General features: G+C 49.8%; 1 protein-coding gene across 9 annotated transcripts in view; it reads right to left on the bottom strand.

The window, feature by feature from the left end:
- kcnq2 (potassium voltage-gated channel subfamily Q member 2) overlaps positions 1-25,236 on the bottom strand; it is a 111,521-nt gene that overhangs the window by 13,372 nt on the left and 72,913 nt on the right. Inside the window, exons 10-15 of one of the 9 annotated variants that reach the window (XM_033042144.1) lie at positions 15,233-15,289; positions 9,831-10,045; positions 9,022-9,130; positions 7,938-8,069; positions 4,035-4,136; positions 1,050-1,173 (exon numbers count right to left, since the gene is read on the bottom strand). In XM_033042144.1, coding sequence (XP_032898035.1) covers positions 1,050-1,173; positions 4,035-4,136; positions 7,938-8,069; positions 9,022-9,130; positions 9,831-10,045; positions 15,233-15,289 — 739 coding nt within the window. Of the gene's footprint in view, positions 1-1,049; positions 1,174-4,034; positions 4,137-7,937; positions 8,070-9,021; positions 9,131-9,830; positions 10,046-15,232; positions 15,290-25,236 lie in introns of those variants that run through there. The other 8 variants (XM_033042147.1, XM_033042145.1, XM_033042146.1 and 5 more) reach the window with 8 other exon arrangements.

Below are 25,236 nucleotides of genomic sequence, written 5' to 3'. Positions count from 1 at the left end.
GAGAAGGGAATGGAGGGTTATGGTATGAGTGCAGGCAGGTGGGACTAAGGGGAAAAAAATTGTTCGGCGCGGACTTGTAGGGCCGAGATGGCCTGTTTCCGTGCTGTAATTGTTATATGGTTATATGGTTATATGTTATAAATGAATGTCTCTGATTGTAAGGGACCTACATCTGTCTTCACTAATCCTTTCCTTTTTACATGTCTAAAGAAGCTTTTACAGTCAGTTTTTATATTCCCCGCAAGCTTTCTTTCATGCTCTTTGCCCCCTCTTAATTAGCCCCTTTGTCCTCTGTTGAGTTCTAAATTTCTCTCAATCCTCAGGCTTGCTCCTTCCTCTGGCCAATGTATATGCCTTTTCCTTGGATTTAACACTATCCTTGATTTCCCTCATTAGCCACAGTTGAGCTGCCTTCCCCATTTTATTTTTTCGCCAGACAGGGATGAACAATTTTTGGAGTTCATGCATGCGGCCTTTAAATTTTTGCCACTACATCTACACCGTCAACCCTTTAAGTATAATTTGCCAGTCTATCCTATCCAATTAACATCTCATACCTTCAAAGTCTCCTTTCTTTAAGTTCAAAATGCGCTGCTATAACATCTTTGATAGACCCCTGTCTCTGAATTAACCGTGTCACTCTCCATCCTAATGCAGAATTCCACCATATTATGGTCACTCACTGTTGTCCAAGGGGCTCTGCACAATAAGATTGCTTACTAATCCTTCCTCATTACACAATATCCAGTCTAGGATGGCCTGCCCTCTATTCGGTTCTTCTACATATTGGTTTAAAAAAACATCCCGTATACATTCCAGGAAATCGTCCCCCTCAGCGTTGCTATCACCAATCCTGTTACCATCTATCTCCTTGGAGACTTTACTGGACTTTATGTTGCACTAAACATTGTTACCTTTATCCTGTATCTGTACTCTGTGGACGGCTCAATTGAAATCATGAAATCATCTTTCTGCTGACTAGATTGCATGCAATGTAAAAGCTTTGACTGTACCTTGGTACACGTTGCAATAAGCAAAACTATACATACCTGTCGCTCCATCTTGCCAAGCCGCCCCATCATGCTAGGATCCTCAGGGATGTCTGGCTCCGTTGGGATCTTGGAGCAATCTTTCTCCTGTATCTGGGGGCCGCGGCCAACGATTTGGTCCACCCTAGCAAAGAGGGGGTGGGGGGAAACAGACTGCTCAGGAAATAGATCAGAATGTAAACCGGCCGCTGACTCACCAGCGACAAACCAATCATCAGCAGAGGTTAGGATCGTAGATGCATGGCAAGAGTCAAGGTTAGTGGAGCTCTTGGAAGAGAAGGTGTTGTCTGCAGAGATAGGGGGTTCTTTTTAAGGAGAGGATTAATGGATAGTTGTCTTTCTTTTTTTTGTGATGAGGGTGGGGAATGATTGAGCGAAAGCCTGAATCAGATCAGAGCAGCATTTATCAGGACACTCGCAGTGAAGCAGCTCTGATGTGCCAGCGACATGCAGGTAATGGAACAGGCAGCAATACACCGAGCCATGGAGCAGGGAATGGAGGCATCTATGGGAGGCAGCTACTGATGTTAAGGGAGTTGTCTTCAAACACATGGCGTCGTCGTGAAGCAGGGCAGAGGTAGGCACTCTGTATGGTTGGTTAGAAACCACCCTGCCGCCAGTGTAACAGGTTCAATATGCAAGGGTGAAGGGTGGTCTCGAAGGGGAGTGGGGTTTTCGTACACATCTCTCAGCCAGAGATTCCCAGCACAGTGCAATAGATATACAAACTAGCATCAGCCAGTGTTTATATACAAAGACAATTATTCCACACTCAGTCAGGGGTGGTAATAACCATCTGTATACACACAGAATCACTCGGTGTGAGGGGAGGGGATGGAGAGCAGGGTGGACAGTGGTCACAAATTTCAGTGTTGGGTTCAGTTCTATCGGTGATTGCTGATCGACCACCCCAAGTAGTTCTCGAGATTAATTGCAAGAAAACCACAAAACTTCTGGAAAAGCTCAGCAGGGCGAGTGTGGCTTGTGGGGCAGAGGGTCAGTCTGCATTTCGGGTTGAGAATAACACAGGCGTTAGGACTAAATTCCCTGCCATGGAGGTTTCTATGCTCACACTCTAGGCAAGCCATGAGCTCCACGTGTGGTTACTGGACTTTGCCATGTGTGAGGGGGTGAGTGGGAGCCGGAGTCGGCATGTGGATGAACATGGGAGAAGATGCTCGGTCCATGGAGGGTGAAAGACATCGAGTTAGACTGGAGCCCTGGTGCCCACAGACATCGCTAGTGTGGACACTGCCTCATCATCCCAATGGTCTGCAGAGAAAAGCTCCAGCTGAGTGGCACAACTGTAGAGCTGCTGCCTCACAGTGCCAGGTACTTGGGTTCCATCCTGACTATGGGTGCTGTCTGTGCAGTGTTTGCAATTTCTCCCTATTTAGTCTGGGTGCTCCCGTTTCTCCAATATTCTAAAGACGTGCAGGTTTGTAGGTTAATTGGCTTTTGTAAATTGTCCCTAGTGTGTAGAACAGAATAGTGTACGGGTGATTGATGGTCGGCGCGGACTCTGTGGGCCGAAGGGCCTGTTCCATGCTGTATCTCTAAAACTAAAACTAAACTAAAGCTCACGGACAGGCAAGAGATGAGAAGGAAACACTTGCACTAACTGAGGACCGCTTCCTCTCTGCCGCACAACTGGATGGACTAACAGCTGGCATGACGAGCACTGCTGGGAGGTCACAAGAGGGGAGGGACTGATGTGAGAATGAGGCCCCTCTCTGAACTACACACCATTCACTGAAGGAAGCTCGACTGGTGGGTGAGGGGGAAACCAGTGACAGGGCTGTGTGGGGAGAAGGGAGAGGGTGCAGTACACAACTTCAGCATGGAGCGGTGGCTGTGACTGTACTTCCACCGGTCCTGCTTTAAGAAAGAACCCTACGCATCTATAAACCACTCTTAATGAAGGAAGGTTGTGCAACCATCACAGTCAGTTACTTACAAAAGGGACAGTTTTATGGGGCATCTTTAAAGAGGAAGGGCCCAGATATTGGGAGAAGTAGTTATGGGTTAAAGGACTAGAACTGAATGTCCTTCACTAAACAGGTACAAAGGCAGTGGGGAAGCAAAGGTGGAGCAGTATTCAGATTCTGCAGGGTTGCAAAGTCTGCAATAAGGTTTGGTTCAATGGTTCAATGATGTTTTTATTGTCGCATGTGCAAATTGCAAACGCAGTGACATTTTTTTCTTATAAACAGTCCAGTAAAGTATTGTCATCCCCAAGCTCATCCCTGATTAACAAGTGTACAGATCCTGAGTGCAAGAGGTTTTGCACACACACAGATGACACTTTAATACACCAGGACAAACGTGTCCACAGAAACACCTCAACAAGCTGCCTGCAGTCGTGTCCGACCCTGGGAACTGCTCCCCGAGAAGGGCAGGGAGGGGTCCGGTAATGGTGGAGACACCCTGAACACAGGTGGCCCTGTCCTGGGGATGGTTCTGTGATTCTTTGTGCGAGGCTCCTTGTCAGGTTGGTGGCAGATGGTAACTTTGTACATAGCATGCCAGTAGTGCCAGGATATCGGGGTGAAAGTGGTTGGCACAGCGCCTCACACATGCTTCCTGCCCTCACTTGATGCTCACTCCACAACATGCTCACATGCAAACGTCCATCAGCAACATCATACCCCAAGCTCTGGTGCTCTGGTTTCCACTCAGCTCCTGGCAGAAGAACCACAAACACTCCCAATCGCTTGAAAGCAAGAAAGCTTTGACTGTCATCTGCCGCACTGTGCAAGCATTCCCAGCTAAACCCCTTCATCAGTCATCTCCTCTACGTTTTAACCCAGCCCTCCGAGACTCTGCTGAGAGGGTCTACAAATTTAACGACACAATTTGAAGCTAATTTAAGCAGATTTTACTATTGTGGTTAATCATCCCCATTACTTACTGTCGAAGGGGTTTGGCTGTTTGAATAATCATTCTTGAGTGAAAAAAAAGAACATTCTGTTGATGAGGCCTAACCTAGGAGAGTATTGGACTGAATCTTTGGACGTGGTGAGGACTTCTTTAAGCTTCTTATGCCGGGGAGTTGAAGGGGGCGGGGGACCCACAATCATATCTATCCTGGCAGAGTGAATAAGAGAGAAAACCAGCAAAATGCATCATGAAGCAACATCAGGAGACAGCAAGGAGTTTGTATCATCACATTCAGAATGTTAACTTGTCATACCTAAGCATTGGGTCAGAGGGAGCCGTTTGTCAGGGGAAAGTCTACTCGTGGGTTCCTCCAGAAACACAGCGATGGGACCGGCCTCCAGAGAAGATCCACAAACCATGTCCTGCTCTGGACCTCTCATTGTCCAGTCCTCCTGCTCCACATCTATTACACATCTCTGTGGAAAAGACGGCATCCCTCACGCTCAACTTCTCCATCGCCACTGTATCTGCTCACAAGATGAGACTTTCCATTCTATGACATCCAAGATGTCCTCTTTCTTGGCTAAACGCACCACTAGGTTTACATTGTTGTTCCAGTTTGTAGGTTAATTTGATCTTGGTAAAAAATTGCCCAGAGTGTGTTGGGAATGGATGAAAAAGTGGGATAACATAGAACTAGTCTGAATGGGCGATCAATGGTTGGCGTGGACTTGGTGGGCCAAAGGGCCTGTTTCAAGGCTGTATCTCTAAAATAAACTATCGTACATAAATTTAGAAGATTGAGGGGGGATCTTATATAACCATATAACCATATAACAATGACAGCACGGAAACAGGCCATCTCGGCCCTACAAGTCCGTGCCGAACACTTTTTTCCCTTAGTCCCACCTGCCTGCACTCATACCATAACCCTCCATTCCCTTCTCATCCATATGTCTATCCAATTTATTTTTAAATGATACCAACGAACCTGCCGCCACCACTTCCACTGGAAGCTCATTCCACATCGCTACCACTCTCTGAGTAAACTAGAAACTTACAAAATTCTTATGGGGTTGGACAGGCTAGATGCAGGAAGATTGTTCCCGATGTTGGGGAAGTCCAGGACAAGGGGTCACAGTTTAAGGATAAAGGGGAAATTCTTTAGGACCGAGATGAGAAAAACATTTTTCACGCAGAGAGTGGTGAGTCTCTGGAACTCTCTGCCACAGAAGGTAGTTGAGGCCAGTTCATTGGCTATATTTAAGAGGGAGTTAGATGTGGCCCTTGTGGCTAAAGGGATCAGGGGGTATGGAGAGAAGGCAGGTACAGGATACTGAGTTGGATGATCAGCCATGACCATATCGAATGGCGGTGCAGGCTCGAAGGGCCAAATGGCCTACTCCTGCACCTATTTTCTATGTTTCTATGTACCAAATCCTGTAATCACCAATAAATGAATCAGTAATTCACTCTTTAATCTCCATGTTTAAAAGATTACAAACTGAATGTTTGCAGTCTGTCCACACAAGCACTGTCGACACTGGTATCTGTTCATGGATACCTTCACTCCTGCATTCTGGGACCTTCAGTCCAGTGGAATTATCACGATGGGTACTGACCACGGCTCCGTGCAGCTTTAACGTAACGTATCAGATGGAAGAAAGGCCAGTATTCCGGTTATTATTTCTAAATATCTTTTGTACATATCTAAGAATATTTCGTGATTACTAAGTCAGGGGATATGGGGAGAAGGCAGGAACGGTGTACTGATTGGGGATGATCAGCCATGATCACATTGAATGGCGGTGCTGGCTCGAAGGGCCAAATGGCCTACTCCTGCACTTATTGTTTATTGTCTAAGTTTAGTTGCCGCCATCTTCCACACTTCCAGCATTCTACCAATTTGTCTGATCAATCTCTCTGATCAGTCTTTCTAATATCCAGCAGTAATAACCTCACAATTCCCTACATTGAACTGCACCGGCCACGGTTCTGACATCTCAGCAGCTTCTGCTTTGTGCAAGATATGGAGGAGATAAACTAACGTTTTACCTCAGGATAAGATCAGAACCGTCAGCTTCTAAAATCATTAAATATTGAACAATCTGGGGCATTTTACTCTGAAAGAAAAAGTTGAGGGATGGTTAGAAGCTTCCTGATCGCAAATGGTTGTTTAAAGTTCAAGAACAGATGGTGATTCCACTTGTCATAGTCACAAAGCACGGAAACTGACCCTTTAGCACATGTCCATGCAAACTAAGATGCCCCATCTAAGTTGAACCCATTTACCCACATTCCTCTAAACCTTTCTATTCATGTACCTGTCCAAGTGTCTTAAATGCTGTTATAGTCCCTGCCTCAACTACTTCCTTTAGCAGCTCGTTCCATATATCCACCACCCTCTGTATGAAAAAGCTGCCACTGTGTTCCCATTAAATCTTTCCCCTCTCACCTTAAACCTATGTCCTCTGGTTCTTGATTCCCCTACCCTGGGAAAAGGACTTTGTGCATTCAACCTATCTGTTCCCCTCATGATTTTATACAACACTATAAGATCTTCTCTGCGCTCCAAGGAATAAGTCCTAGCCTGCCCAACCTTTACCCAACTTCAATACACAATTTCCTGACTGATATTGTCCAGCGTGCCAAAACCTTTCTTCAACACCCTGTCCACCTGTATTATAAAAGTGTTTGCGGGGCTTATGAGGTGTTCACTCTGAGGCAATTAGAAACATGGAAACATAGACAACAGGTGCAGGAGTGAGGCATTGGGCCCTTCGAGCCAGCACCGCCATTTAATGTGATCATGGCTGATCATCCACAATCAGTACCCCGTTCCTGCCTTCCCCCCATATCGCTTGATTCCGCTAGCCCTAAGAGGTCTATCTAACTCTCTTTTGAATGCATCCAGTGAATCGGCCTCCACTGCCTTCTGAGGCAGAGAATTTCACAAATTCACAACTCTCTGGGTGAAAAAGATTTTCCTCATCTCAGTTCTAAATGGCCTACCCCTTATTCTTAAACTGTGGCCCCTGGTTCTAGACTCCCCCAACATCTGGAACATGTTTCCTACATCTAGCTTGTCCAATCCCTTAATAATTTTATATGTTTCTATAAGAATCCCTCTCATCCTTTCTAAATTCCAGTAAATACAAGCCTAGTTGTTCCATTCTTTCATCATATGACAGTCCCACCATCCCGGGAATTAACCTCGTGAATCTACGCTGCACTCCCTCAATAGCAAGAATGTCCTTCCTCAAATCAGGAGACTAAAACTGCACACAATACTCCAGGTGTGGTCTCACCAGGGCCCTGTACAACTGCAGAAAGACCTCTTTGTTCCTATACTCAAATCATCTTGTTATGAAGGCAAACATGCCATTAGCTTTCTTCACTGCCTGCTGTTCCTGCATGCTTACTCTCAGTGACTGATGTACAAGGACACCCAGGTCATTAAGATGTATCTGGTTACTCAGAAATATACAGCAGAGAAACAGACCCTTCAGCCCAACTCCTCCATGCTGGCCAAGGTGAGAGTCTCACTTGCATGCATTTAACCCATATCCCTCTCAACCTTGCTGATCCATCTATCTGTGACCCTGAAGTCACGTGCAGGCCAGATTGGGCTATGAAAGACCTGCAGATGCTAGTTTATACCAAAAATGGACACAAAGTGCTGGAGTAACGTAGCGTGTCAAGCAGCATCTATGGCGAATGGTGTGTAGAAGTGTCCCGACCCGAACCGTCAACTCCAGAGATGTTCTCCAGAGATGCTCCCTGACCTGCTGAGTTACTCCATTACTTGGTGCTGGGAAGGAAAACATTGGCCTTTGGGCTAGGAAACCACCTTGAGTGAACCAGATGGAGGGACAGACGGTGTCTTGCCCCGGAAGGAGTAGTTGTCAGCCACCTGTTGGCGTGACAAGTGTGCATTGTTGTTGGTGCAAATGTCACCCGCAGTGCGCCGTTGGAAGGGACTGTGAGGGGCAGAGAGAAGGTGCTTGCCTGGACTGCAGGTTCTTGATCCTGGACAGCATGTCCAAGTGTCCAGCCGAGTACTGCTCAATCACATCCATCACATCGTACGGCCGCAAGCTCTCCTTGAACTTCCGCTTGGAAACCAGGAACTTCATGATACTGCAACGGAAGAGAGACAAAGCAAGACCTGGAGACCCAACAGGATGGGGAATGCTGGGTCTGCAAGGAGCTATGGTGGGCAATTCTACCCTGCCTTTGGCCTCTGCCAGACACCCAACTCAATGGGTCAATGGTACTTTTTGTCACATGTACCGAGGTACAGTGAAATTCATCTTTGTGTCCAGTTCAGTACAAGTATCACCATTCAAGAGCACTTAGATACATCATAGATTAGCATCTGAGATATAGTACAAGTGTATAGCAGTAGTGCACTGAGACAATGTACAGAGTGGCGAAATTTGGCACCAGTTTCAAGACCCAGTTGTTATAGAACTTTATAACTATTTGGCAATGAAAGGTGGCGTACAGTTACGGCCTACAGGGGAGGCGGGCTGGGCAATGGTTGGGTGTGGGGGCTTACTTGGACTTCCAAAACTAATTATCACCCCACACCCCCTCCCCACCCAGCACAAATACAACTGACCCATATGCCCCCACCCTCCTCCCTCCAACTGCCAACTGCTTTGGTCAAGAGCAAGAGGATCACCATGTTTAGGTGTCCTTGAGACTCTTGAAAGGCGCCCATAAATAAAATGTATTATTAATTATTATTATTATGTTGGGGCTTCTGACCCATCCTCCACAAGACCCACCCCCCAGACCCACCCCCCCCAGACCCATCCCCCAAACCTCCCCCAGACGCACCCCCTCCAGACACAAACCCCCAGATCCAGCCCCCCACCCCTCCAGACCCACTCACCCCCACCACAACTCACCCACCCCCACGATCCACCCACCCTCCAAACCTCCCCCAGACCCATCCCCCAAACCTCCCACAGACCCACCCCCTCCCAGACCCACCCCCCCCAGACCCACCCCCTCCAGACCCACCTCCCCCCCCAGACCTACCCCCATCTCCCAGCAGGAGGTCAAAATGGACCCCAGGTCTTACCACAAGGCTCGGATGGACACCTTCAGCCCGGGCGTCAGGTCGTCCGAGACGAACTCGCACTGGTAGCTCCTGTTGTCCGGGATGAGTTCATCGGGCAGACTGCCCTGGTCTGAAAGACAGACAGCACGACCATGGGAAACAGCAGAGGGGAGGGATCTCGGGGACCAGTGTCCAATGACAGCCGCTCCTCATCAGCATCACTCTCCATCCACAACATTGCCGCCCCAACAGATGGCCATTCAGCCCATCGAGCTTGTTCTATACCCGGGTGTCTCCACATCTTGCTTGTTCTTGCTTCCCTTCCGATACCTGCAGTCCCAAAAAGGGTCTCGACCCGAAACATCACCTATTCCTTTTCCCCAGAGATGCTGCCTGTCCTGCTGAGTTACTTCAGCATTTTGTGTCTATCTCCATCCCAAATCCTTCTCATGTCTCTTAGTGGAGCCCCTCCCAGTGTGGCCCCTCCACCGTGTGGCCCCTCCACCGTGCGGCCCCTCCAGTGTGGCCCCTCCATTGTGCGGCCCCTCCACCGTGCGGCCCCTCCACCGTGCGGCCCCTCCATTGTGCGGTCCCTCCATTGTGCGGCCCCCCCACTGTGTGGCCCCTCCAGTGCGGCCTCTCCACTGTGTGGCCCCTCCACCGTTTGACCCCTCCACAGTGTGGCTCCTCCAGTGTGGCCCCTTCACCGCACGGCCCCTCCACCGTGCAGCCCCTCTAGTGCGGCCCCTCCACCATGTGGCCCTTCCACCGTGCGGCCCCGCCCTCATTGCCACCCCTCCACATTGTCACCCCTACACGTGTCCACACACCATCGGAGTTGTGCCGTGAGGCTGCTCCCTTCAGCCGGAAGGCGTGCCGGAAGCGGCTCCTGTCGGTGAAGCTCCAGGTCTTCTGTACCTTGTCGGGGCTCTCATCAATGTGGTCGGCGCTGGGCGATCGCCGCACCTCACCCTGCTCTGGACCGTTGCCTCTGCCGCCAGGACCCTTGGGACTGGAGAAACGCTCCCTCAGGCTCACCTTGCTGCTGCGGAGACATGGGAGAGTTAGCACCGGGCAGCACGTCCCGGTATCGCACCGTCCCGGTGTCACAACATAGCCCGCCAATACACCATGGCCCGGCAACGACCAGTGTCCCGGCAACGGCCAGTGACCCGGCAACGAACAGTGGCCCGGCAACGACCAGTGGCCCGGCAACGACCAGTGGCCCGGCAACGACCAGTGGCCCGGCAACGACCAGTGGCCCGGCAACGACCAGTGGCCCGGCAACGAACCGTGACCCGGCAACGACCAGTGGCCCGGCAACGACCAGTGGCCCGGCAACGAACCGTGACCCGGCAACGACCAGTGGCCCGGCAACGACCAGTGGCCCGGCAACGAACCGTGACCCGGCAACGACCAGTGACCCGGCAACGACCAGTGACCCGGCAACGACCAGTGACCCGGCAACGACCAGTGACCCGGCAACGACCAGTGGCCCGGCAACGACCAGTGGCCCGGCAACGACCAGTGGCCCGGCAACGAACCGTGACCCGGCAACGACCAGTGACCCGGCAACGACCAGTGACCCGGCAGCGACCAGTGACCCGGCAACGACCAGTGACCCGGCAACGACCAGTGACCCGGCAACGACCAGTGATCCAGCAACGACCAGTGACCCGGCAACGACCAGTGTCCAGGCAACGACCAGTGTCCAGGCAACGACCAGTGTCCAGGCAACGAACAGTGTCCAGGCAACGAACAGTGACCCAATGCAAGTGGAGCACCATCCTGGCCACACATCCTCCAGCAACGCACAAGGTCCCAACGCTGAGACCATTGAGGTAAAGCATCAAGGGGTCATTGCCTCAACCTGGAGCAGCAATATCAAAGCAATGGCCAAGAAAGCACATCTACACCTCTACTCCCTTAGAAGGTTTGACGTTCCCAACTCTCACCAACTTCTACAGATTCTCCATTGAAAGCATGTTATTGGGATGCTTCACAGCATGGTTTGAGATCAGTTCCAACAAAGACCGCATAGAATTGTGACTTTGTACAATTGTACCTCTGTATATCAGGTAAGAAGTACAGAAATATGAAAATGCACACCTCCAGATTCAGAAAGTGTCTCCCCGGCTGTAATCAGGCAACTGATCCATCCTATCACCAACTAAAGAGTGGTCCAGACCCATCTACCTCATCCCTTGGACTATCTTTAATTGGAGTTGACTAGACTTTATTTTGCATTAAACATTATTCCCTTTATCCTGTATCTGTACATTGTGGATGACTCGATTGTAATCATGTAGTCTTTCTGCTGACTGGTTAGCACGCAACAAAAAGCTTGGTTCTCGTGACAATAAACTAAACTGTAATAAACGATTACCCTGGCTACATTTCACGTTGCTTCAACCCCATAATGCACCGCATCGCAACATCTCACTGCTGCCGAACTCAAGACTGACTTACACCCCTCCCCTGGGCCACCTACCCCATCTCCCAACCACTGGCAGAGCCTTCCTCTTGGTCCCTGAACCCTGCCCCCACACAAACAATGCTGCAACAGCAGGAGGTCCTTGTCCCCCCCCATTCCTACTTTCCCAACGGGATGTGGCGCCCAGACACCCGCTATAGTGATGTTGTCTCAGAGGTCAGGCAAGTGGACAAAGTGGACCACCCTCTGACTCAGACCACAGGCCCTCTCCAGCGGCTCTGACCAACGCCACCGGTGGTGTACACAACTTAAACCGGGTAGTTTGTCCTTGTTCTCACATGAACCTAGGTCTGATGCTTCACCAGTCCTTGGTTGCTCTCCAGTCAAACTCCCAAAGATCCCTGAGCACTGGTCACACCACAAGTCCTGCACCTCTCCCCACCCCCTTCCCTAAGCTGCTGAACAAGTGTATGTTGGAGTGGAACTTCAGCTGTGCTTCTTCCCCTCTGTCATCAGGCTTCTGATCGGTCCTTCCATAAACTAGGGTACTGTCTGATTCACCCCATTGCGGACATTGGACTATGTCCCGGGACTGCTGCACCACAATGTTGAGAACTATATTCTGCACTCTGTATCTTCCCCTTGGCTTGATCTATTGTACTTGAGTTTGACAATTGTATTTCTGTATGGTATTATCTGATCTGTTTCACTAGCATGCAAAGCAAAGCTTTTCACTGTATCTTGGTACACGTGACAATAACCTGAACCTAAAGGGACCGTGTTTTTACTGACTGCAGCCGTCTTGTCCACAGAATCTCCTCCCGGAGTGGATACATATTCTGGGCCACATTCACCCACCTCCCCACAAGCAACAGGGACGTTGTTTTCCTTGGGATGACGATCGAACACAAAACAAGATACAAAGTGCTGGAGTAACTCAGCAGGTCAGGCAACACCTCTGGAGAACATGGATAGGCGACATTTCAGTTTGAGACCCTTCTTCAAACCCGACCTGAAATGTCGCCAATCCATGTTCTCCAGAGGTGTTGCCTGACCTGCTGAGTTACTCCAGCACTTTGCATCTTTAAAAAACAAAACAGAATCTGCAGTTCCTGTTTCTACATATAGTACAAGGACTCTTGGTGTTTATATCATCACCTTATGTCCGCAAGGAAACTACAAGGTAAGCTCTCACCCCCGTCACTCCGCCATGCACCAGGCCTCCTGCACTTACACCCATACTTCACCACCCTCACTCTATGGGCCGGGAACTCCTACTCACACTGGGTTTCTCCATCATCTCAGTATATGTCTGACCACAGACCATAACCACCAAGCAGACAGATACTGTTCCACCAAAGCCCCAGCGACTGAGCATGAAATCAGACTGCCCGCATTGTAATCTGGCCCTGCTGTGCTGTGTCGCCCGGTCCACACTGGGAATGGAAATCCACTTGACATTTAGCACAACAGTTTGTGTGGCGGGATCAAGTAACCTTCCCCATTTGTAGAAACAGGCCTTGGGTTCTGACGGGCACGGTCTGCTTTACAGGGGAGCTCTCTATCGAAGTACAACATGCCGGCTTCCCATGCAGAGTGAGAGACCGGGAGCATGCAAACATAACATGGCGCGAGCGGGCGGGGAATTGGGGGCAGAGGGGGAGGCTGAGAATGAGTGGGCAGACTGTTTGAGAGAGTCGTACACAGACAAGGCAAGGCCAGTCATACAGATACATGCAAGGAATTATGCCAGAAATAAACTGAATCCTTGTCATCAAACAGTGTCGCTTCCCGAAGGATGTTACGGTGACAAATTAAACACTAGTATAGAGCGGGAGAGACTAAATAATGATCCCCCTCTGGGAAAGAGCTATAGTGAGCGTGTGACAGCAACTGACACTTAAACACACCTTTTCCACCATTTCAGATTCAGATTCAATTTTAATTGTCATTGTCAGTGTACAGTACAGAGACAACGAAATGCATTTAGCATCTCCCTGGAAGAGCGACATAGCAAATGATTTAAATAAATAATAATAAGTGATAATAAGTGTCCGGGGGGTGGGGGGGTGATTGGCAGTCACCGAGGTACGTTGTTGAGTAGAGTGACAGCCGCCGGGAAGAAGCTGTTCCTGGACCTGCTGGTTCGGCAACGGAGAGACCTGTAGCGCCTCCCGGATGGTAGGAGGGTAAACAGTCCATGGTTGGGGTGAGAGCAGTCCTTGGCGATGCTGAGCGCCCTCCGCAGATAACGCTTGCTTTGGACAGACTCAATGGAGGGGAGCGAGGAACCGGTGATGCGTTGGGCAATTTTCACCACCCTCTGCAATGCCTTCCGGTCGGAGACAGAGCAGTTGCCATACCATACTGTGATGCAGTTGGTAAGGATGCTCTCGATGGTGCAGCGGTAGAAGTTCACCAGGATCTGAGGAGACAGATGGACCTTCTTCAGTCTCCTCAGGAAGAAGAGACGCTGGTGAGCCTTCTTGATCAGAGTTGAGGTATTGTGGGTCCAAGAGAGGTCATCGGAGATGTTGACTCCCAGGAACCTGAAGCTAGAAACACGTTCCACCTCCGTCCCGTTAATGTGGATGGGGGTGTGCGTGCATAATGTATATGGACTTTGTATATGGACTTTGTATATTTTATTCCCGCTGCAATCTCTCTATCTAGTGTTACTCCTGCTACTACTAACAGGGAGTGATTCTAACATATCCCAGATTCCTCCAAGGAGAACGTGCAAACACCTTTACCATTGACTGTTTCTCCTGACAGCACAGTAGCGCAGCAGGTAGAGCCACTGTGTCACAGCGCCAGAGACCCGGGATCGATCCAGACCTAGGGTGCTGTCTGTCTGTGCAGAGTTTGTACGTTCTCCTTGTGACTGCATGAGTTTCCTCCGGGTACTCCAGTTTCCCAGTTTGTAGGTTAATTGGTCTCTGTAAATTGCTCCTAGTGTGTAGGGAGCGGGTGAGAAAGCGGGATGACATAGATCTAGGGTGAACTGATGTTCGAGTGAACTCAATGTACCGAAGGGCCTGTCTCCACGCTATATTTGTAAACTAAAGAAGCAACTAACATTCTCTAACAGTGGGCAAGACTCATCTAAAGCTGATTCGACTGGAGAGAGAGCGAGAAGGGGCAGGTAGCACACATACGGAGAGAGAGGGCTCTCTAAGTTTGTTGCTGGATGCAGAGGGAGGGAGAGAGAGGGAGGGAGGGGAGAGGGAGAGAGAGAGAGAGGAGAGAGGGAGAGAGAGGGAGAGAGGAGAGAGGGAGAGAGGAGAGAGGGAGAGAGGGAGAGAGAGAGAGAGGGAGAGAGGGAGAGAGGGGGAGAGAGAGAGAGGGAGAGAGATAGAGGGGGGGGAGAGAGAGAGAGAGGGAGAGAGGGGGAGAGGGGGAGAGGGGGGGGGGGGGGAGGGGGGGAGGGGGGGGAGGGGGGGAGGGGGGAGAGGGGGGAGGGGGGAGAGGGGGGGGAGGGGGGGAGAGGGGGAGGGGGAGGGGGAGGGGGAGGGGGAGGGGGGAGGGGGAGGGGGGAGGGGGGGAGGGAGAGGGGGGGGGAGGGGGGGGGGGGGGGGGGGGAGAGGGGGAGAGGGAGGGAGAGGGAGAGAGAGGGGGAGAGAGAGGGGGAGAGAGAGGGAGAGGGAGAGGGAGAGGGAGAGGGAGAGGGAGAGAGAGAGGGAGAGGGAGAGGGAGAGGGAGAGCACGCAGGGAGGGAGACAATGTCAGGGAGCTGAGAGGTGTCAAGCAAGCATCAGGTAAGGGGTAGGGGAGGGGGGGAGAGGTGCATACGGATACCTAGGGTCTCCAGAGCAGCACATTCCACACACGGAATCACGCCGGGGTTTGTGTTTACTGAAAACAAGGGGAAAATGGGAATTGATGAGTAGAATTCCCGTGATTCCGTCACAGAATCAGTAGCACAGCATTCTCCAAAACAAAGCGTCTTAGCTGGAAGGAACGTCCTGTCGGGATGCAATCAGGGATCCAACACGTCTTGTTCAGAGTCTGGGGTCAACCCAGGGGGCTGGGTGCATGCAGGAAGACCCTGGGTTCTGGGGTATCGGGCAGGGGGATGGGGGAAGGTGGGGGGGGGGGGGAGGTGGGGGGGGGAGGGGTATCCTCACACAATCTAGATTCAGATGGTGGGCTGTGGGATCTCACATCCAATAATTCCGGCTCAAACGCTGCCCCAAAACCAGCTCCCTCCCCGCCCATGTGCATCCATTGTCCAACACCACAGGCCCAGGGTATCTGGAGGTATCTCAGACCACTCTGCTGGTAGAAACCACCCGGCCAACACCCCCAACATCTTCACTACAGCAGGGCTTGGCTGGGGACCTGTACACCAACCCCCCTATTTAGAGAGGTGGGGGACAGCCCCCCACCCATTTTTTGTAATCCGGATTTTAAAACCCGGTGAAATTCTGCTTTCCGCGACAGTGGGGGTGGGACTGCCGATCGAGGGCGCTGATTGGACAAGAGAGTCGTCGGTCAGCAGGCAATGGGGGCGGGACATTATAATTCAGCATGATGATTGAAGGAGGGAGACGTGCCAAAACACTCTCAGCATAGACCTGCGCCTCATCCGCAGCCAGGATTGATCCCGGCTCTCCGGCGCTGTCCCGTCCCCACCCGAGTGCCCCCCCCCCCATGCCCGGTGGTGGCCAGAGACGTCGGGAGTCAGACGAGCGCGGTGCCCCCTGGCCCACAGCCAGCGCAGACAAGCAGCGCTAAACCCAGCTCAACTATGCCTGTCCCGCCAGGTTAACCGACAGCCCTGCCTGGACTTGCGGGAAACATGGCCCAGGCTTACAGTCAGCGTGGAGAAGCAGCGCTGGTGTCCCGTTAGTCCAGGCAGGGCTGTAGGTTAACCCGGTGAGACAGGCAGAGTTGAGCTGCATTTAGCACTGGATTGAGCCTCCGATGCCTCGCGCGTGTGCGAGTGCGCGCATGCGCGCGCGGCCGGCAAGAAATTGTGTCCCCTCCTGTCCCCCAGTCCCCTCCATATTTTGATAGCGATTTCCGTGCCTGCTCACCACCACCAAGCCGAGGGGCAGGGAGGGATGCCGCTGCTTAAAATAAGCTGGGATGGGATGGGGTGGATAGTGCGTGCTGAATATAGTGGAGTGGGAATGGATATGGAGAGCTGGGAGTTGCGTTGTTACAAAACCTACCATTAGCGGCGCTGCAAATCTGCCATTGTCTGTGCGTGCGATTCCAGAGGCTTTGCCGGGGGGGGGTGGGATTAAAATATAACCATATAAAATGCAGATTTGCATTGGTTGTCGGAGAGGAATTTGCTCCGACTGCTAGCTGATGAAGAAAATCCGTTCTACGAGCCCGCCCCGATTTTTTTTTTTTAAGTTGCTGGTCGATTGAGTCGCTGGATTGAACTTAAACGCGACTAAAAACACCTTCAACATCACGGATCGCAAGTGCAGGACAAAACAAAAGGTATGTCATTTATTTAACATATTATCTTGCTTTTTGGTGTGGCTGCATTTTAATCTGCTGATGCGAAAAATGTTATTTAGGCCCAGATACAAATCAGCCGTGTCTTGCTTACATCATGGCTTAAATCATGGCAGCGGCAACATTCCAATCAATTTATTTTTTTTAAGTTGCTGGTCGATTGAGTCGCTGGATTGAACTTAAACGCGACTAAAAACACCTTCAACATCACGGATCGCAAGTGCAGGTCAAAACAAAAGGTATGTCATTTATTAGTAAGATTAAACGAGAACTTACCAGTTTGAAGTTTGATCTGTATTTTATGAGGAGTTACGATGAGGGATTACGTGAAGAAGCCCGCTAGGACGCATGCGTGTCATTCTTCAAAGCAGCGGTGTGAATTCACAGATAACTGTAATGACTAAACATAGTAAGATTAAAGAAGAGGTACCAGTTAAGTATATGATCAGGGTGGGAGCGGAGGGCACATAATCCCTCATCGTAACTCCTCATAAAATACAGATCAAACTTCAAACTGGTAAGTTCTCGTTTAATCTTACTATTTTACTTCGGAGTCACGTGAGTGACTACGTGAAGATTTCAAAGCTCTGTGATTCCATGCCGTGGAAACGAGTCCATGCACACGTCTGCCTTGACTGTGGGAGGAATAGTGTTAACATAATTGCACATGATTCGTTATTGAAATCATAAAATTTATTAACACAAATTATAACCCCATTTATGGGTTTTTAATTAATTTACAGAATTTTAAAAAAATTCTGCAAATGTTCCAGTTTTCATCACTGGTTTATTGTAAAATAACTGGAAAGTTCTTTACCCTGACCATCCTGCTGCTTCGAGGACTTGGTCCATGGGCACATCTAGTTGTACTGCTGCCGATGTAGTTGCAGCCCTGGTGGAATGAGATTTAGATACGTTAGTATCCACCCCAGCCTGCGTCAGTACCTGTTTCAGCCATCTCAAGATCGTCTGGACCGTCACTTTTTTGTGAGGTTTCTTATGGCTGATCAGCAGTCCATTCTCATTGCCTCTTAGGATTTTTGTTTTCTCCATGTATAGTGATAGATGTTTAACTATACAGAGGCGGTCATCTGCAGGGTATGACCTAAATTGGATATTGAGGCCTGCTGATCCCTGTCTGTTCTGTTTTACTAGTTCGTAAATATGGAACGTAATATTGTCAGGTGAGGTCATGTTGTCCAGTCTGAGTTTGTGCAGTGACTGAACCCTCTGTGCCGTGACCAATGCCATTAACATGACTGTTTTTAACGTTAGTCTGTGTAGGGACAGGGTAGATGCTGGTGACCAGTTCCTGAGTGCTTTCAGGACAATGCTTGCATCCCATATATGGGAGTACCTGGTTTTTGGGGGGTTTGTGTTAAATATTCCCCTCATGAGCTTGGTTACCAGAGGGTGAGTCCCTACCGTGTAACGCTCTGTCCCTTGCCATAGGTATGTCGACAGGGCACTTCTGGCGCTGTTGATGGCACTGTAGCTGAGCCCCTCATCATAGTGGAGGCCTGCCAGATATTCCAGAACAGACGGGATGTTGATATTTCTGTTGGTGATTTTGTTCTTATGACAGTACGTTTCCCACTTTCTGATGTAGACCAGATATTGTTTCTTGGTTGATTCTCTTTGGGCCGCCGATAAGATGTTTGCTGTTCGGTCCGTCAGTCCCAGTTGTAGAAGTGGTGTCTTTAAACTCTACAAATTAACAGGTTCAAGCTTTTATGGCTTGGATGGCTATCCCCTGTCACGGGATGTAGTAGTAGATCTGGTCTGTGTGGGATAGTAATACATGGTTCTAATACCATGTTTTGCACCACTGGGAACCATGGTTGTGTAGGCCAATCGGGTACTACCAAAATACTAGACGCAGAGTCTTGTTGTATTTTCCTTAATACCCGACTGATGAGGCAGAGGGGAGGGAATGCGTAAATAAACAATTTCCCCCAATGCAGCGAAAATGCATCTGTTGCCGCTGCCCCAGGGTCTGGTTCCCACGAAACATTTAACATCCATTCGGTGTTTTCATTAAATTTGCGTGACCTGGTGTCTGCCACTAAATTTAGTCTCCCTGGTAGGTAAGTGGCTGATATCCAAATATTTCTTTGGATGCACCATTGCCAAATTGAATTAGCGAGATTGTCACATGATATCGATTTGTTGCCGCCCATGTGGTTGATGTATGCTACCACAGTGGTATTGTCTATTTGTAATCTAACATGCTGGTGGTGTGATCCAGTACAATATGACTTAAGGTCATGAAATGCACCCAACATTTCCAAGTAATTTATACCCAGTGTGAGTAAGAAGGATGCCTCCTGCGCTGTCCATCTACCTCCACAGCTGGTGATGGTATTGGTGGCTCCCCACCCTAGTGCACTGGCATCAGTTTGTAGTACCATAGAAGGGTTACTGACAATGATTGGGTTGGAACAAAGCCAGATGTTATCTATCCACCATTTTAGTTCCGTTTTGGCTTGGATTGGTAGTCTCATAGGTCTGTCAAAGTGACCTGCATTAATTTTTAGAGCTTGAATTTTGGCTCTCTAAGTTTTGGTAATGTAGGGGTCCAAATTGTATGGCTGGGAAAGCAGCCACCATTTTACCAATTACTTTAGCTACCAATCTGATGGATGGGTTTCTGATGTCAATGAGGTTGCTGCAAACCTCTATTATTTCTCTGGCCTTTTCCTTAGGTAGTGTCACCGTCATGTGAACTGAATCAATGGTGAATCCCAAGTAGTCCATAGTAGTGGACGGTGTTAGTTTAGATTTAACTGGATGGATGATAAATCCCAGTTTTTCAAACAACTGTTTTGTGGCTGTTACAGTTAGTATGGCCAATTCCAAAGTTATGCCCACAATGAGTATGTCATCTAAATATGCCATAATCATGTGTTTGCGTTTCCATAGAAACGCTAGGGCTGGTTTCAAGATTTTTGTGAACAGCCTGGGGGCTGATGTTAGGCCATTTGGCAGTGCTTTATACTGCCAAAGTTGTCCCATCCAGTTGAATTTTAAGTAACATCTGTGGTCACCTCGTATGGGTACTGAATAGTAAGCATCTTTTAAATCGATGCTAGCCATGAAGTACCCTTTGGAAATTAGTTGTTTAGCAGTAACAAAGGTTTCCATTTTAAAGTGAATATATTGTACAAATGTATTCAATTTTGTCAGATCTATGATGATGCGACAACCACCATCTTTTTTGGTTTTGGTAAATATATTGGACACGAATTCTAATGGTTCGTGTCGCGTTTGCTCAATTACACCTTTTATGTAAAGCCGCTCCAGTTCAGCTTGTGCTTCTGTTTTTTCCTTATCAGAGAGCACAAACTCTCGGTTTGGTTTATGTTGAACTGGAGGGCTGTTTTCGTGTATAAACTCTATGGTATATCCCTGGATACTGCTTAAGATGTAAGTATCGGTTGTTAGCATGCTCCATGCATTCAAAAACCAGTATAGTCTTCCCCCAACCTCCATGCTTCCCATATTATTTGGGGAACCAGACCCACCTACCTCTATTGTTACCAGTGGCAGGACTACTTCTTCCTGAAGTTCTTCCGTTGCTGTTGTGCTGGTGCTTGGTTTTTCGGGTTGGTTGCTGGTGTTGTTGGGGTTCCCCGCATTTTCCAGGAAGGCCGGCCTGGGCCATGGCCTAAAAAAGACTCATGTTTGGAGTGCCGTGCCCTCGAACTTTCACCAGTTCCGCTGGTGGGTGCGTATGGGTGCTGTCGTAGGCTGTGGTGGGTTTTTGCAGGGTGGGTTGTTCCTTTTATTAACCCCAAAGTTTTTGTTTCTTCGTCTAGCTCCTTTACCTGCTTCGATAAGTTGCCTCCGAACAGGAGAATGGATGGTTTGGTGGCTCCAGGTTTACACAGTCCAGCGAATTTAGGATTAAGTGTCGGCTGTATGGCACTTTTTCTGATGCTGTTTAATTCGTGCTGGGTGTTGCAGAACAGTGCCAGCACGTCCTGTTGATCTTGGGACATAACCCTGTCGTCCACAGTGCGGGCAAATGCCGTTATTCCTGCAGTCAGCAATTTTACGACTTTTTGAAGTTTCACGTCCATACTTCTGACCCCTGGTCCGATGTGTTTCCAGATGCAGCTATTGATGATTGGGACGTTTAGGGAAATGCAGTTGCCTGGTGCCATATGTCTTCCTGTCGTATCCACTACAGCCTGTTCTTGTAACTGGTTCAGTGACATATAGTCAATACTGGCAGCAAGCTTTGGCTCCAGATTTGCCCGTTTGTTCTGGCTGTATGAAATTTGCCACCATATCCAGCAAGTTTTCTTTTTCTTGCACCCCATGCACACTTGTATGTTCTTCCGCGGACCCCTCTTCCAGGTCAGCCCAGAACTGACCCGAAGTGCTCCCCTCCGATAAGGTGGAGACACTATGCAGCCCTTGGAAAGGTACTGCTGTGGGTTTGATATAGAGCCCACAGTGGCCTGACTCCAAATCCCGGAGCCGGTCACGCTGGAGCAGATGCTCCAAACACCGTTCCATACGGGTCCAGCGCTCTCGGTCGCTGGCCTCCCGCGGTGTATCAGAGTCGGACTCCTCCGAGTCCACGACTCTGTTTGTTTTGTGTTTTGCCTTGCCGCCCGGCCGCGTTGATTTGGCCGGCGCGGCGGCTACACAGGGCACAGCTGATCCCACTACGGGTGATCTCAGTGCTGACGGCTGCTTTTGCTGGCTGTCCGCTGCTCCGCGGTCCTCCCTGACCAGCTTCGTCGCAGCCCTCGTTGTCTTTTTCCCTTTCTCCATTCTCCGTCTGTAGTGGGCAAAAAAGGCAAAAAGACCGCAGAGTAAAAACCTTACCTGCAATAGCGGCTTTTTAAATTGCCGCCACGGGGGAACGTCCTTCCACCGCGTCTGACGTTTCGCAATGCGTGTAGCGCAATGACATGCATGCGTCCTAGCGGGCTTCTTCACGTAGTCACTCACGTGACTCCGAAGTAAAATTAACATATTATCTTGCTTTTTGGTGTGGCTGCATTTTAATCTGCTGATGCGAAAAATGTTATTTAGGCCCAGATACAAATCAGCCGTGTCTTGCTTACATCATGGCTTAAATCATGGCTTAAATCATGGCAGTGGCAACATTCCAATCGGTGACATTACAGAAACATCCACTCTCAAGATAATCAAATTCATTATTTTTTTTGCACAATCATGTCATAAGAACGTCATTTTGTGTTGTTGTCTATCCATGATCAATATTTTCATACTAAATATCCACAGTACAGTTTTAGTCAGATGTATTGTGCAACAAATAATGATTTTGGTTATCTTGAGAGTGGATGTTTCTGGATTAATTTATGGGAATTAAACATTAAATTCCTTCCATTTGGCATACAAATTCATGACAAAGTGAGATTTAAAAATCATGTTATATTGTGAATTCTTGTGTGAATGGGATCAGTTTGTTATTTGATTACTTTGGCTATTTAAAAAAATATTTTTAGCCTTTTCTTAAGAATGGGATAGATGTTTAGATCTAGTAATTGAATTTAGATGATTGATTTGACGACACTGATGAATATGAATTTATTGTTGGGTATTTACTATTTGTTTTAACGTTACAATAATATGAAAGTTCAGACCCAGCACCTCGGTCATCTCTACAGGGACAAAGGCCAGAAATATTTCTTTTAACAACGCATAGCTTTAAAACGAGCAAACCTGGGTCACTCTCCACCGGCTCTGTAGCAGAGAACAGAAGACACAGAACATGAACACAGCAACCGACAGCAGTCCTTCACCAGACATCACCGCTCCGACACTCAGCACACCGTCCATTCATCATTGGGGGCCAGCCTTCACTTCGCTCCCCAACTGACACGAGGGAGAGTGGGAGTAAACTGCCTTCTCAGACTCAATGACAGGGGTCCAAGCACATTTATTCTCTCTCTGTTTCAACGTCACCCTTGGGCTCAGGGTGATGTGGTCGCTGAGGTATTGCAGTAACTACTGGGTAGGGGTTGGCCTATTGTGAGTGTGGTCAAACCTGAGGGCAAGGGTGAGGGCGAGAGCGAGGGAGAGAGAGGGGGAAAGAGAGAAAAAGAGAGAGAGAGAAAGAGAGAGAGAGAGAGGAAGAGAGAGAACAGTGAGTGAGCAAGGGAGTGAGCGAGTGAGTAGAGTGAGGCTGTGGGGGAGGGGAAGAGGGAGGGGGAGAGGGAGAGGGAGAGGGAGAGAGAGAGAGAGAGAGGCTGTACTTTTCTCAGCTCTGCAGATGAGAAGGTTTGAAGCAGCCTTTCAAGGATTTTGTCGATGGAGAAGGAACAGAAGCAGAGGGGCTTCATAGTTTCTTATCATTTTATCGTTGGACTGCTGAAACTTTCCATTGCTTAAGGTTTCCTCCACTAGTGTGTAATTCCTGAGTTTTCTCTGTATCACCGCGGGTGTGGGTGTCGTTGGCGGACTGCCAAGGCACTCTTGAGATCGAGGGAAGGAAAGATTTTGGTGTCTTTGTCGTTCTAGCACCGACTCTCTGCCCTAAAATCATTTTGCACATTGCTGCTGTCTGCCTGGCTTAATGTGAAGAAGGTACTTTTGCTTCCGGCAAGACTGTAAAGGAGCTTCCCAAAAGCTGCTCTCGGCTGTGGACGAACTTGGGGACTTTCCCTGTTTCAGCTGGAGGTTTCTGCTTTCTGCTGCTTGTCTTTGACTGTGACTGTCTCTGGGACTTCACTTGGAGCTGAGCTGCTGGGGTGCCTGGAGCTGGTTTGTGCCTCTGTCAGGATGGCGATGGCTGGGGCGCGGCCGAAGGACCGGAGCTACGCAGCGGTGGTATCAGTGGCGGCTCGAGGCCATTTGAGCATGAGCCTCATGTTGACTTGGATTGGGAAGGATTCGGTATCTTGGTCCAAACTGGGCCCCTGTGGTCCAGGGGAGCAATTACGAAGGCCATGAATGACCTTCTTGAGAGGGGGGCTACTGTCTCTTCCGAGGTCGAAAGCGGAAAGGTTGAGATGATAGTAAAGACCCGTGAGGATGTGGCCCTAGCGTTGGAGTGGGGGATCTCAGTGAGGGGGGCCCACATGCAGGTGGATCCGTGGGTGTCCAGGGTGAGACCAGTTCTCCTGCGGAGTTGCCCCACATGTATTCCGGATGCAACACCTCTTCCACAACTGTCTAAGTTTGGGGAGGTGCGGTCTAAGTGCTTTAGGCTTATGCACCCTGGGAATGACCCGTATGAAAAAAGGGTCTTCAGCTTTAAAAGGAGGGTGTTCATGAGGTGGGAGAGGGGGAAGGCGCTGAGGGGAGCTTCGAAGTGGAGTATAGAGGTCTCCTCAGAACCGTGAGTTGGAGTTGGGGAAAGGCACGGTGTCATGCGTGTGGTGAGTTTGGACATCTCCGTAGGGAGTGTCATATTCGCGGGGTCGCTGCTAGAAGTTCTAGCGTTGCAGCCCAGGAATGCTGGCCCATCCGGGGTGGCTCGTCATGATTCGGTCTTGCGGGGTGGTACTGCTGACCCGGCTAGGGCTGCCAGCTCTGCCCCGGTGATCCGGAGCGGCAGTGATAGCCCATCTGGGGCTGCAAGTTCCGCCTTGGGGACCCGGGGCAGCGATGGCCCCCGCTCCCCTCGTCCTGAACCTGTGGTGGTGGCTGATGGCGAGGCGCATGGGGAGGGTGAAGAGGGGGGAGGGGGAATTGGGAGATGCCGAAGAAGAAGAAGGGGAGGAAGAAAAAGCCCACCCAAGCGAGTCAAATGCAAGCGGGTGGGCACTTGCCTAGATCTGAGACCACCCAAGGGGCGCCTATCAGCTCCAGTGTGGTCCAGAATGCACCTGTCGCGGCCCAGCAAGGAGCAGAGGTGGTTTGGACAGGGGCAGTGAAGGTAAAACGTGCGGGTGGTAAAGTGGCAGTGGGTAGTGTGGAGGCGGAAGACCTTTCCTTTATGGAGGTCACCGTACCGTCGCATGTTAGCGGGGAAAAAGGAGGTATGGGCCTGGCGAGGAAGAGCAAGGTCGTGGGTCCAAAGCTAGGGGGATGCCTATTTCGAGACCTTCCACCCCTGATGTGGTTGGTGGTCACGAACTAGTGTACCACCAACCACAGGCTGGAGGTTGGGCCTGTTTCAGGGATCTTCTGCGGGTATTACAAGACCAGGTGCTGGGGTTGACTCCTCTGGGCGGGTGGATGTCCCTTCGTCTAGGGGGCCCTCCGAGGGAGTTATCTCATCGGATGTTGAGGTTAGCTCCCCTGGGTATGTATCCTCTAGGTCGGAGGGGGTCACCTCGTTTCAGAGGCCTTCTGAGGGTGCTGGCACGCCACAAGATGGGGTAAGCTCCCCTGGTAGTGTG

Source organism: Amblyraja radiata, chromosome 23 (assembly GCF_010909765.2).
Source record: "Amblyraja radiata isolate CabotCenter1 chromosome 23, sAmbRad1.1.pri, whole genome shotgun sequence".
NCBI lineage: Eukaryota > Metazoa > Chordata > Chondrichthyes > Rajiformes > Rajidae > Amblyraja > Amblyraja radiata.
Note: the sequence above shows the minus strand (reverse complement) of the source record. Positions and strands in the feature narration are given on the sequence as shown.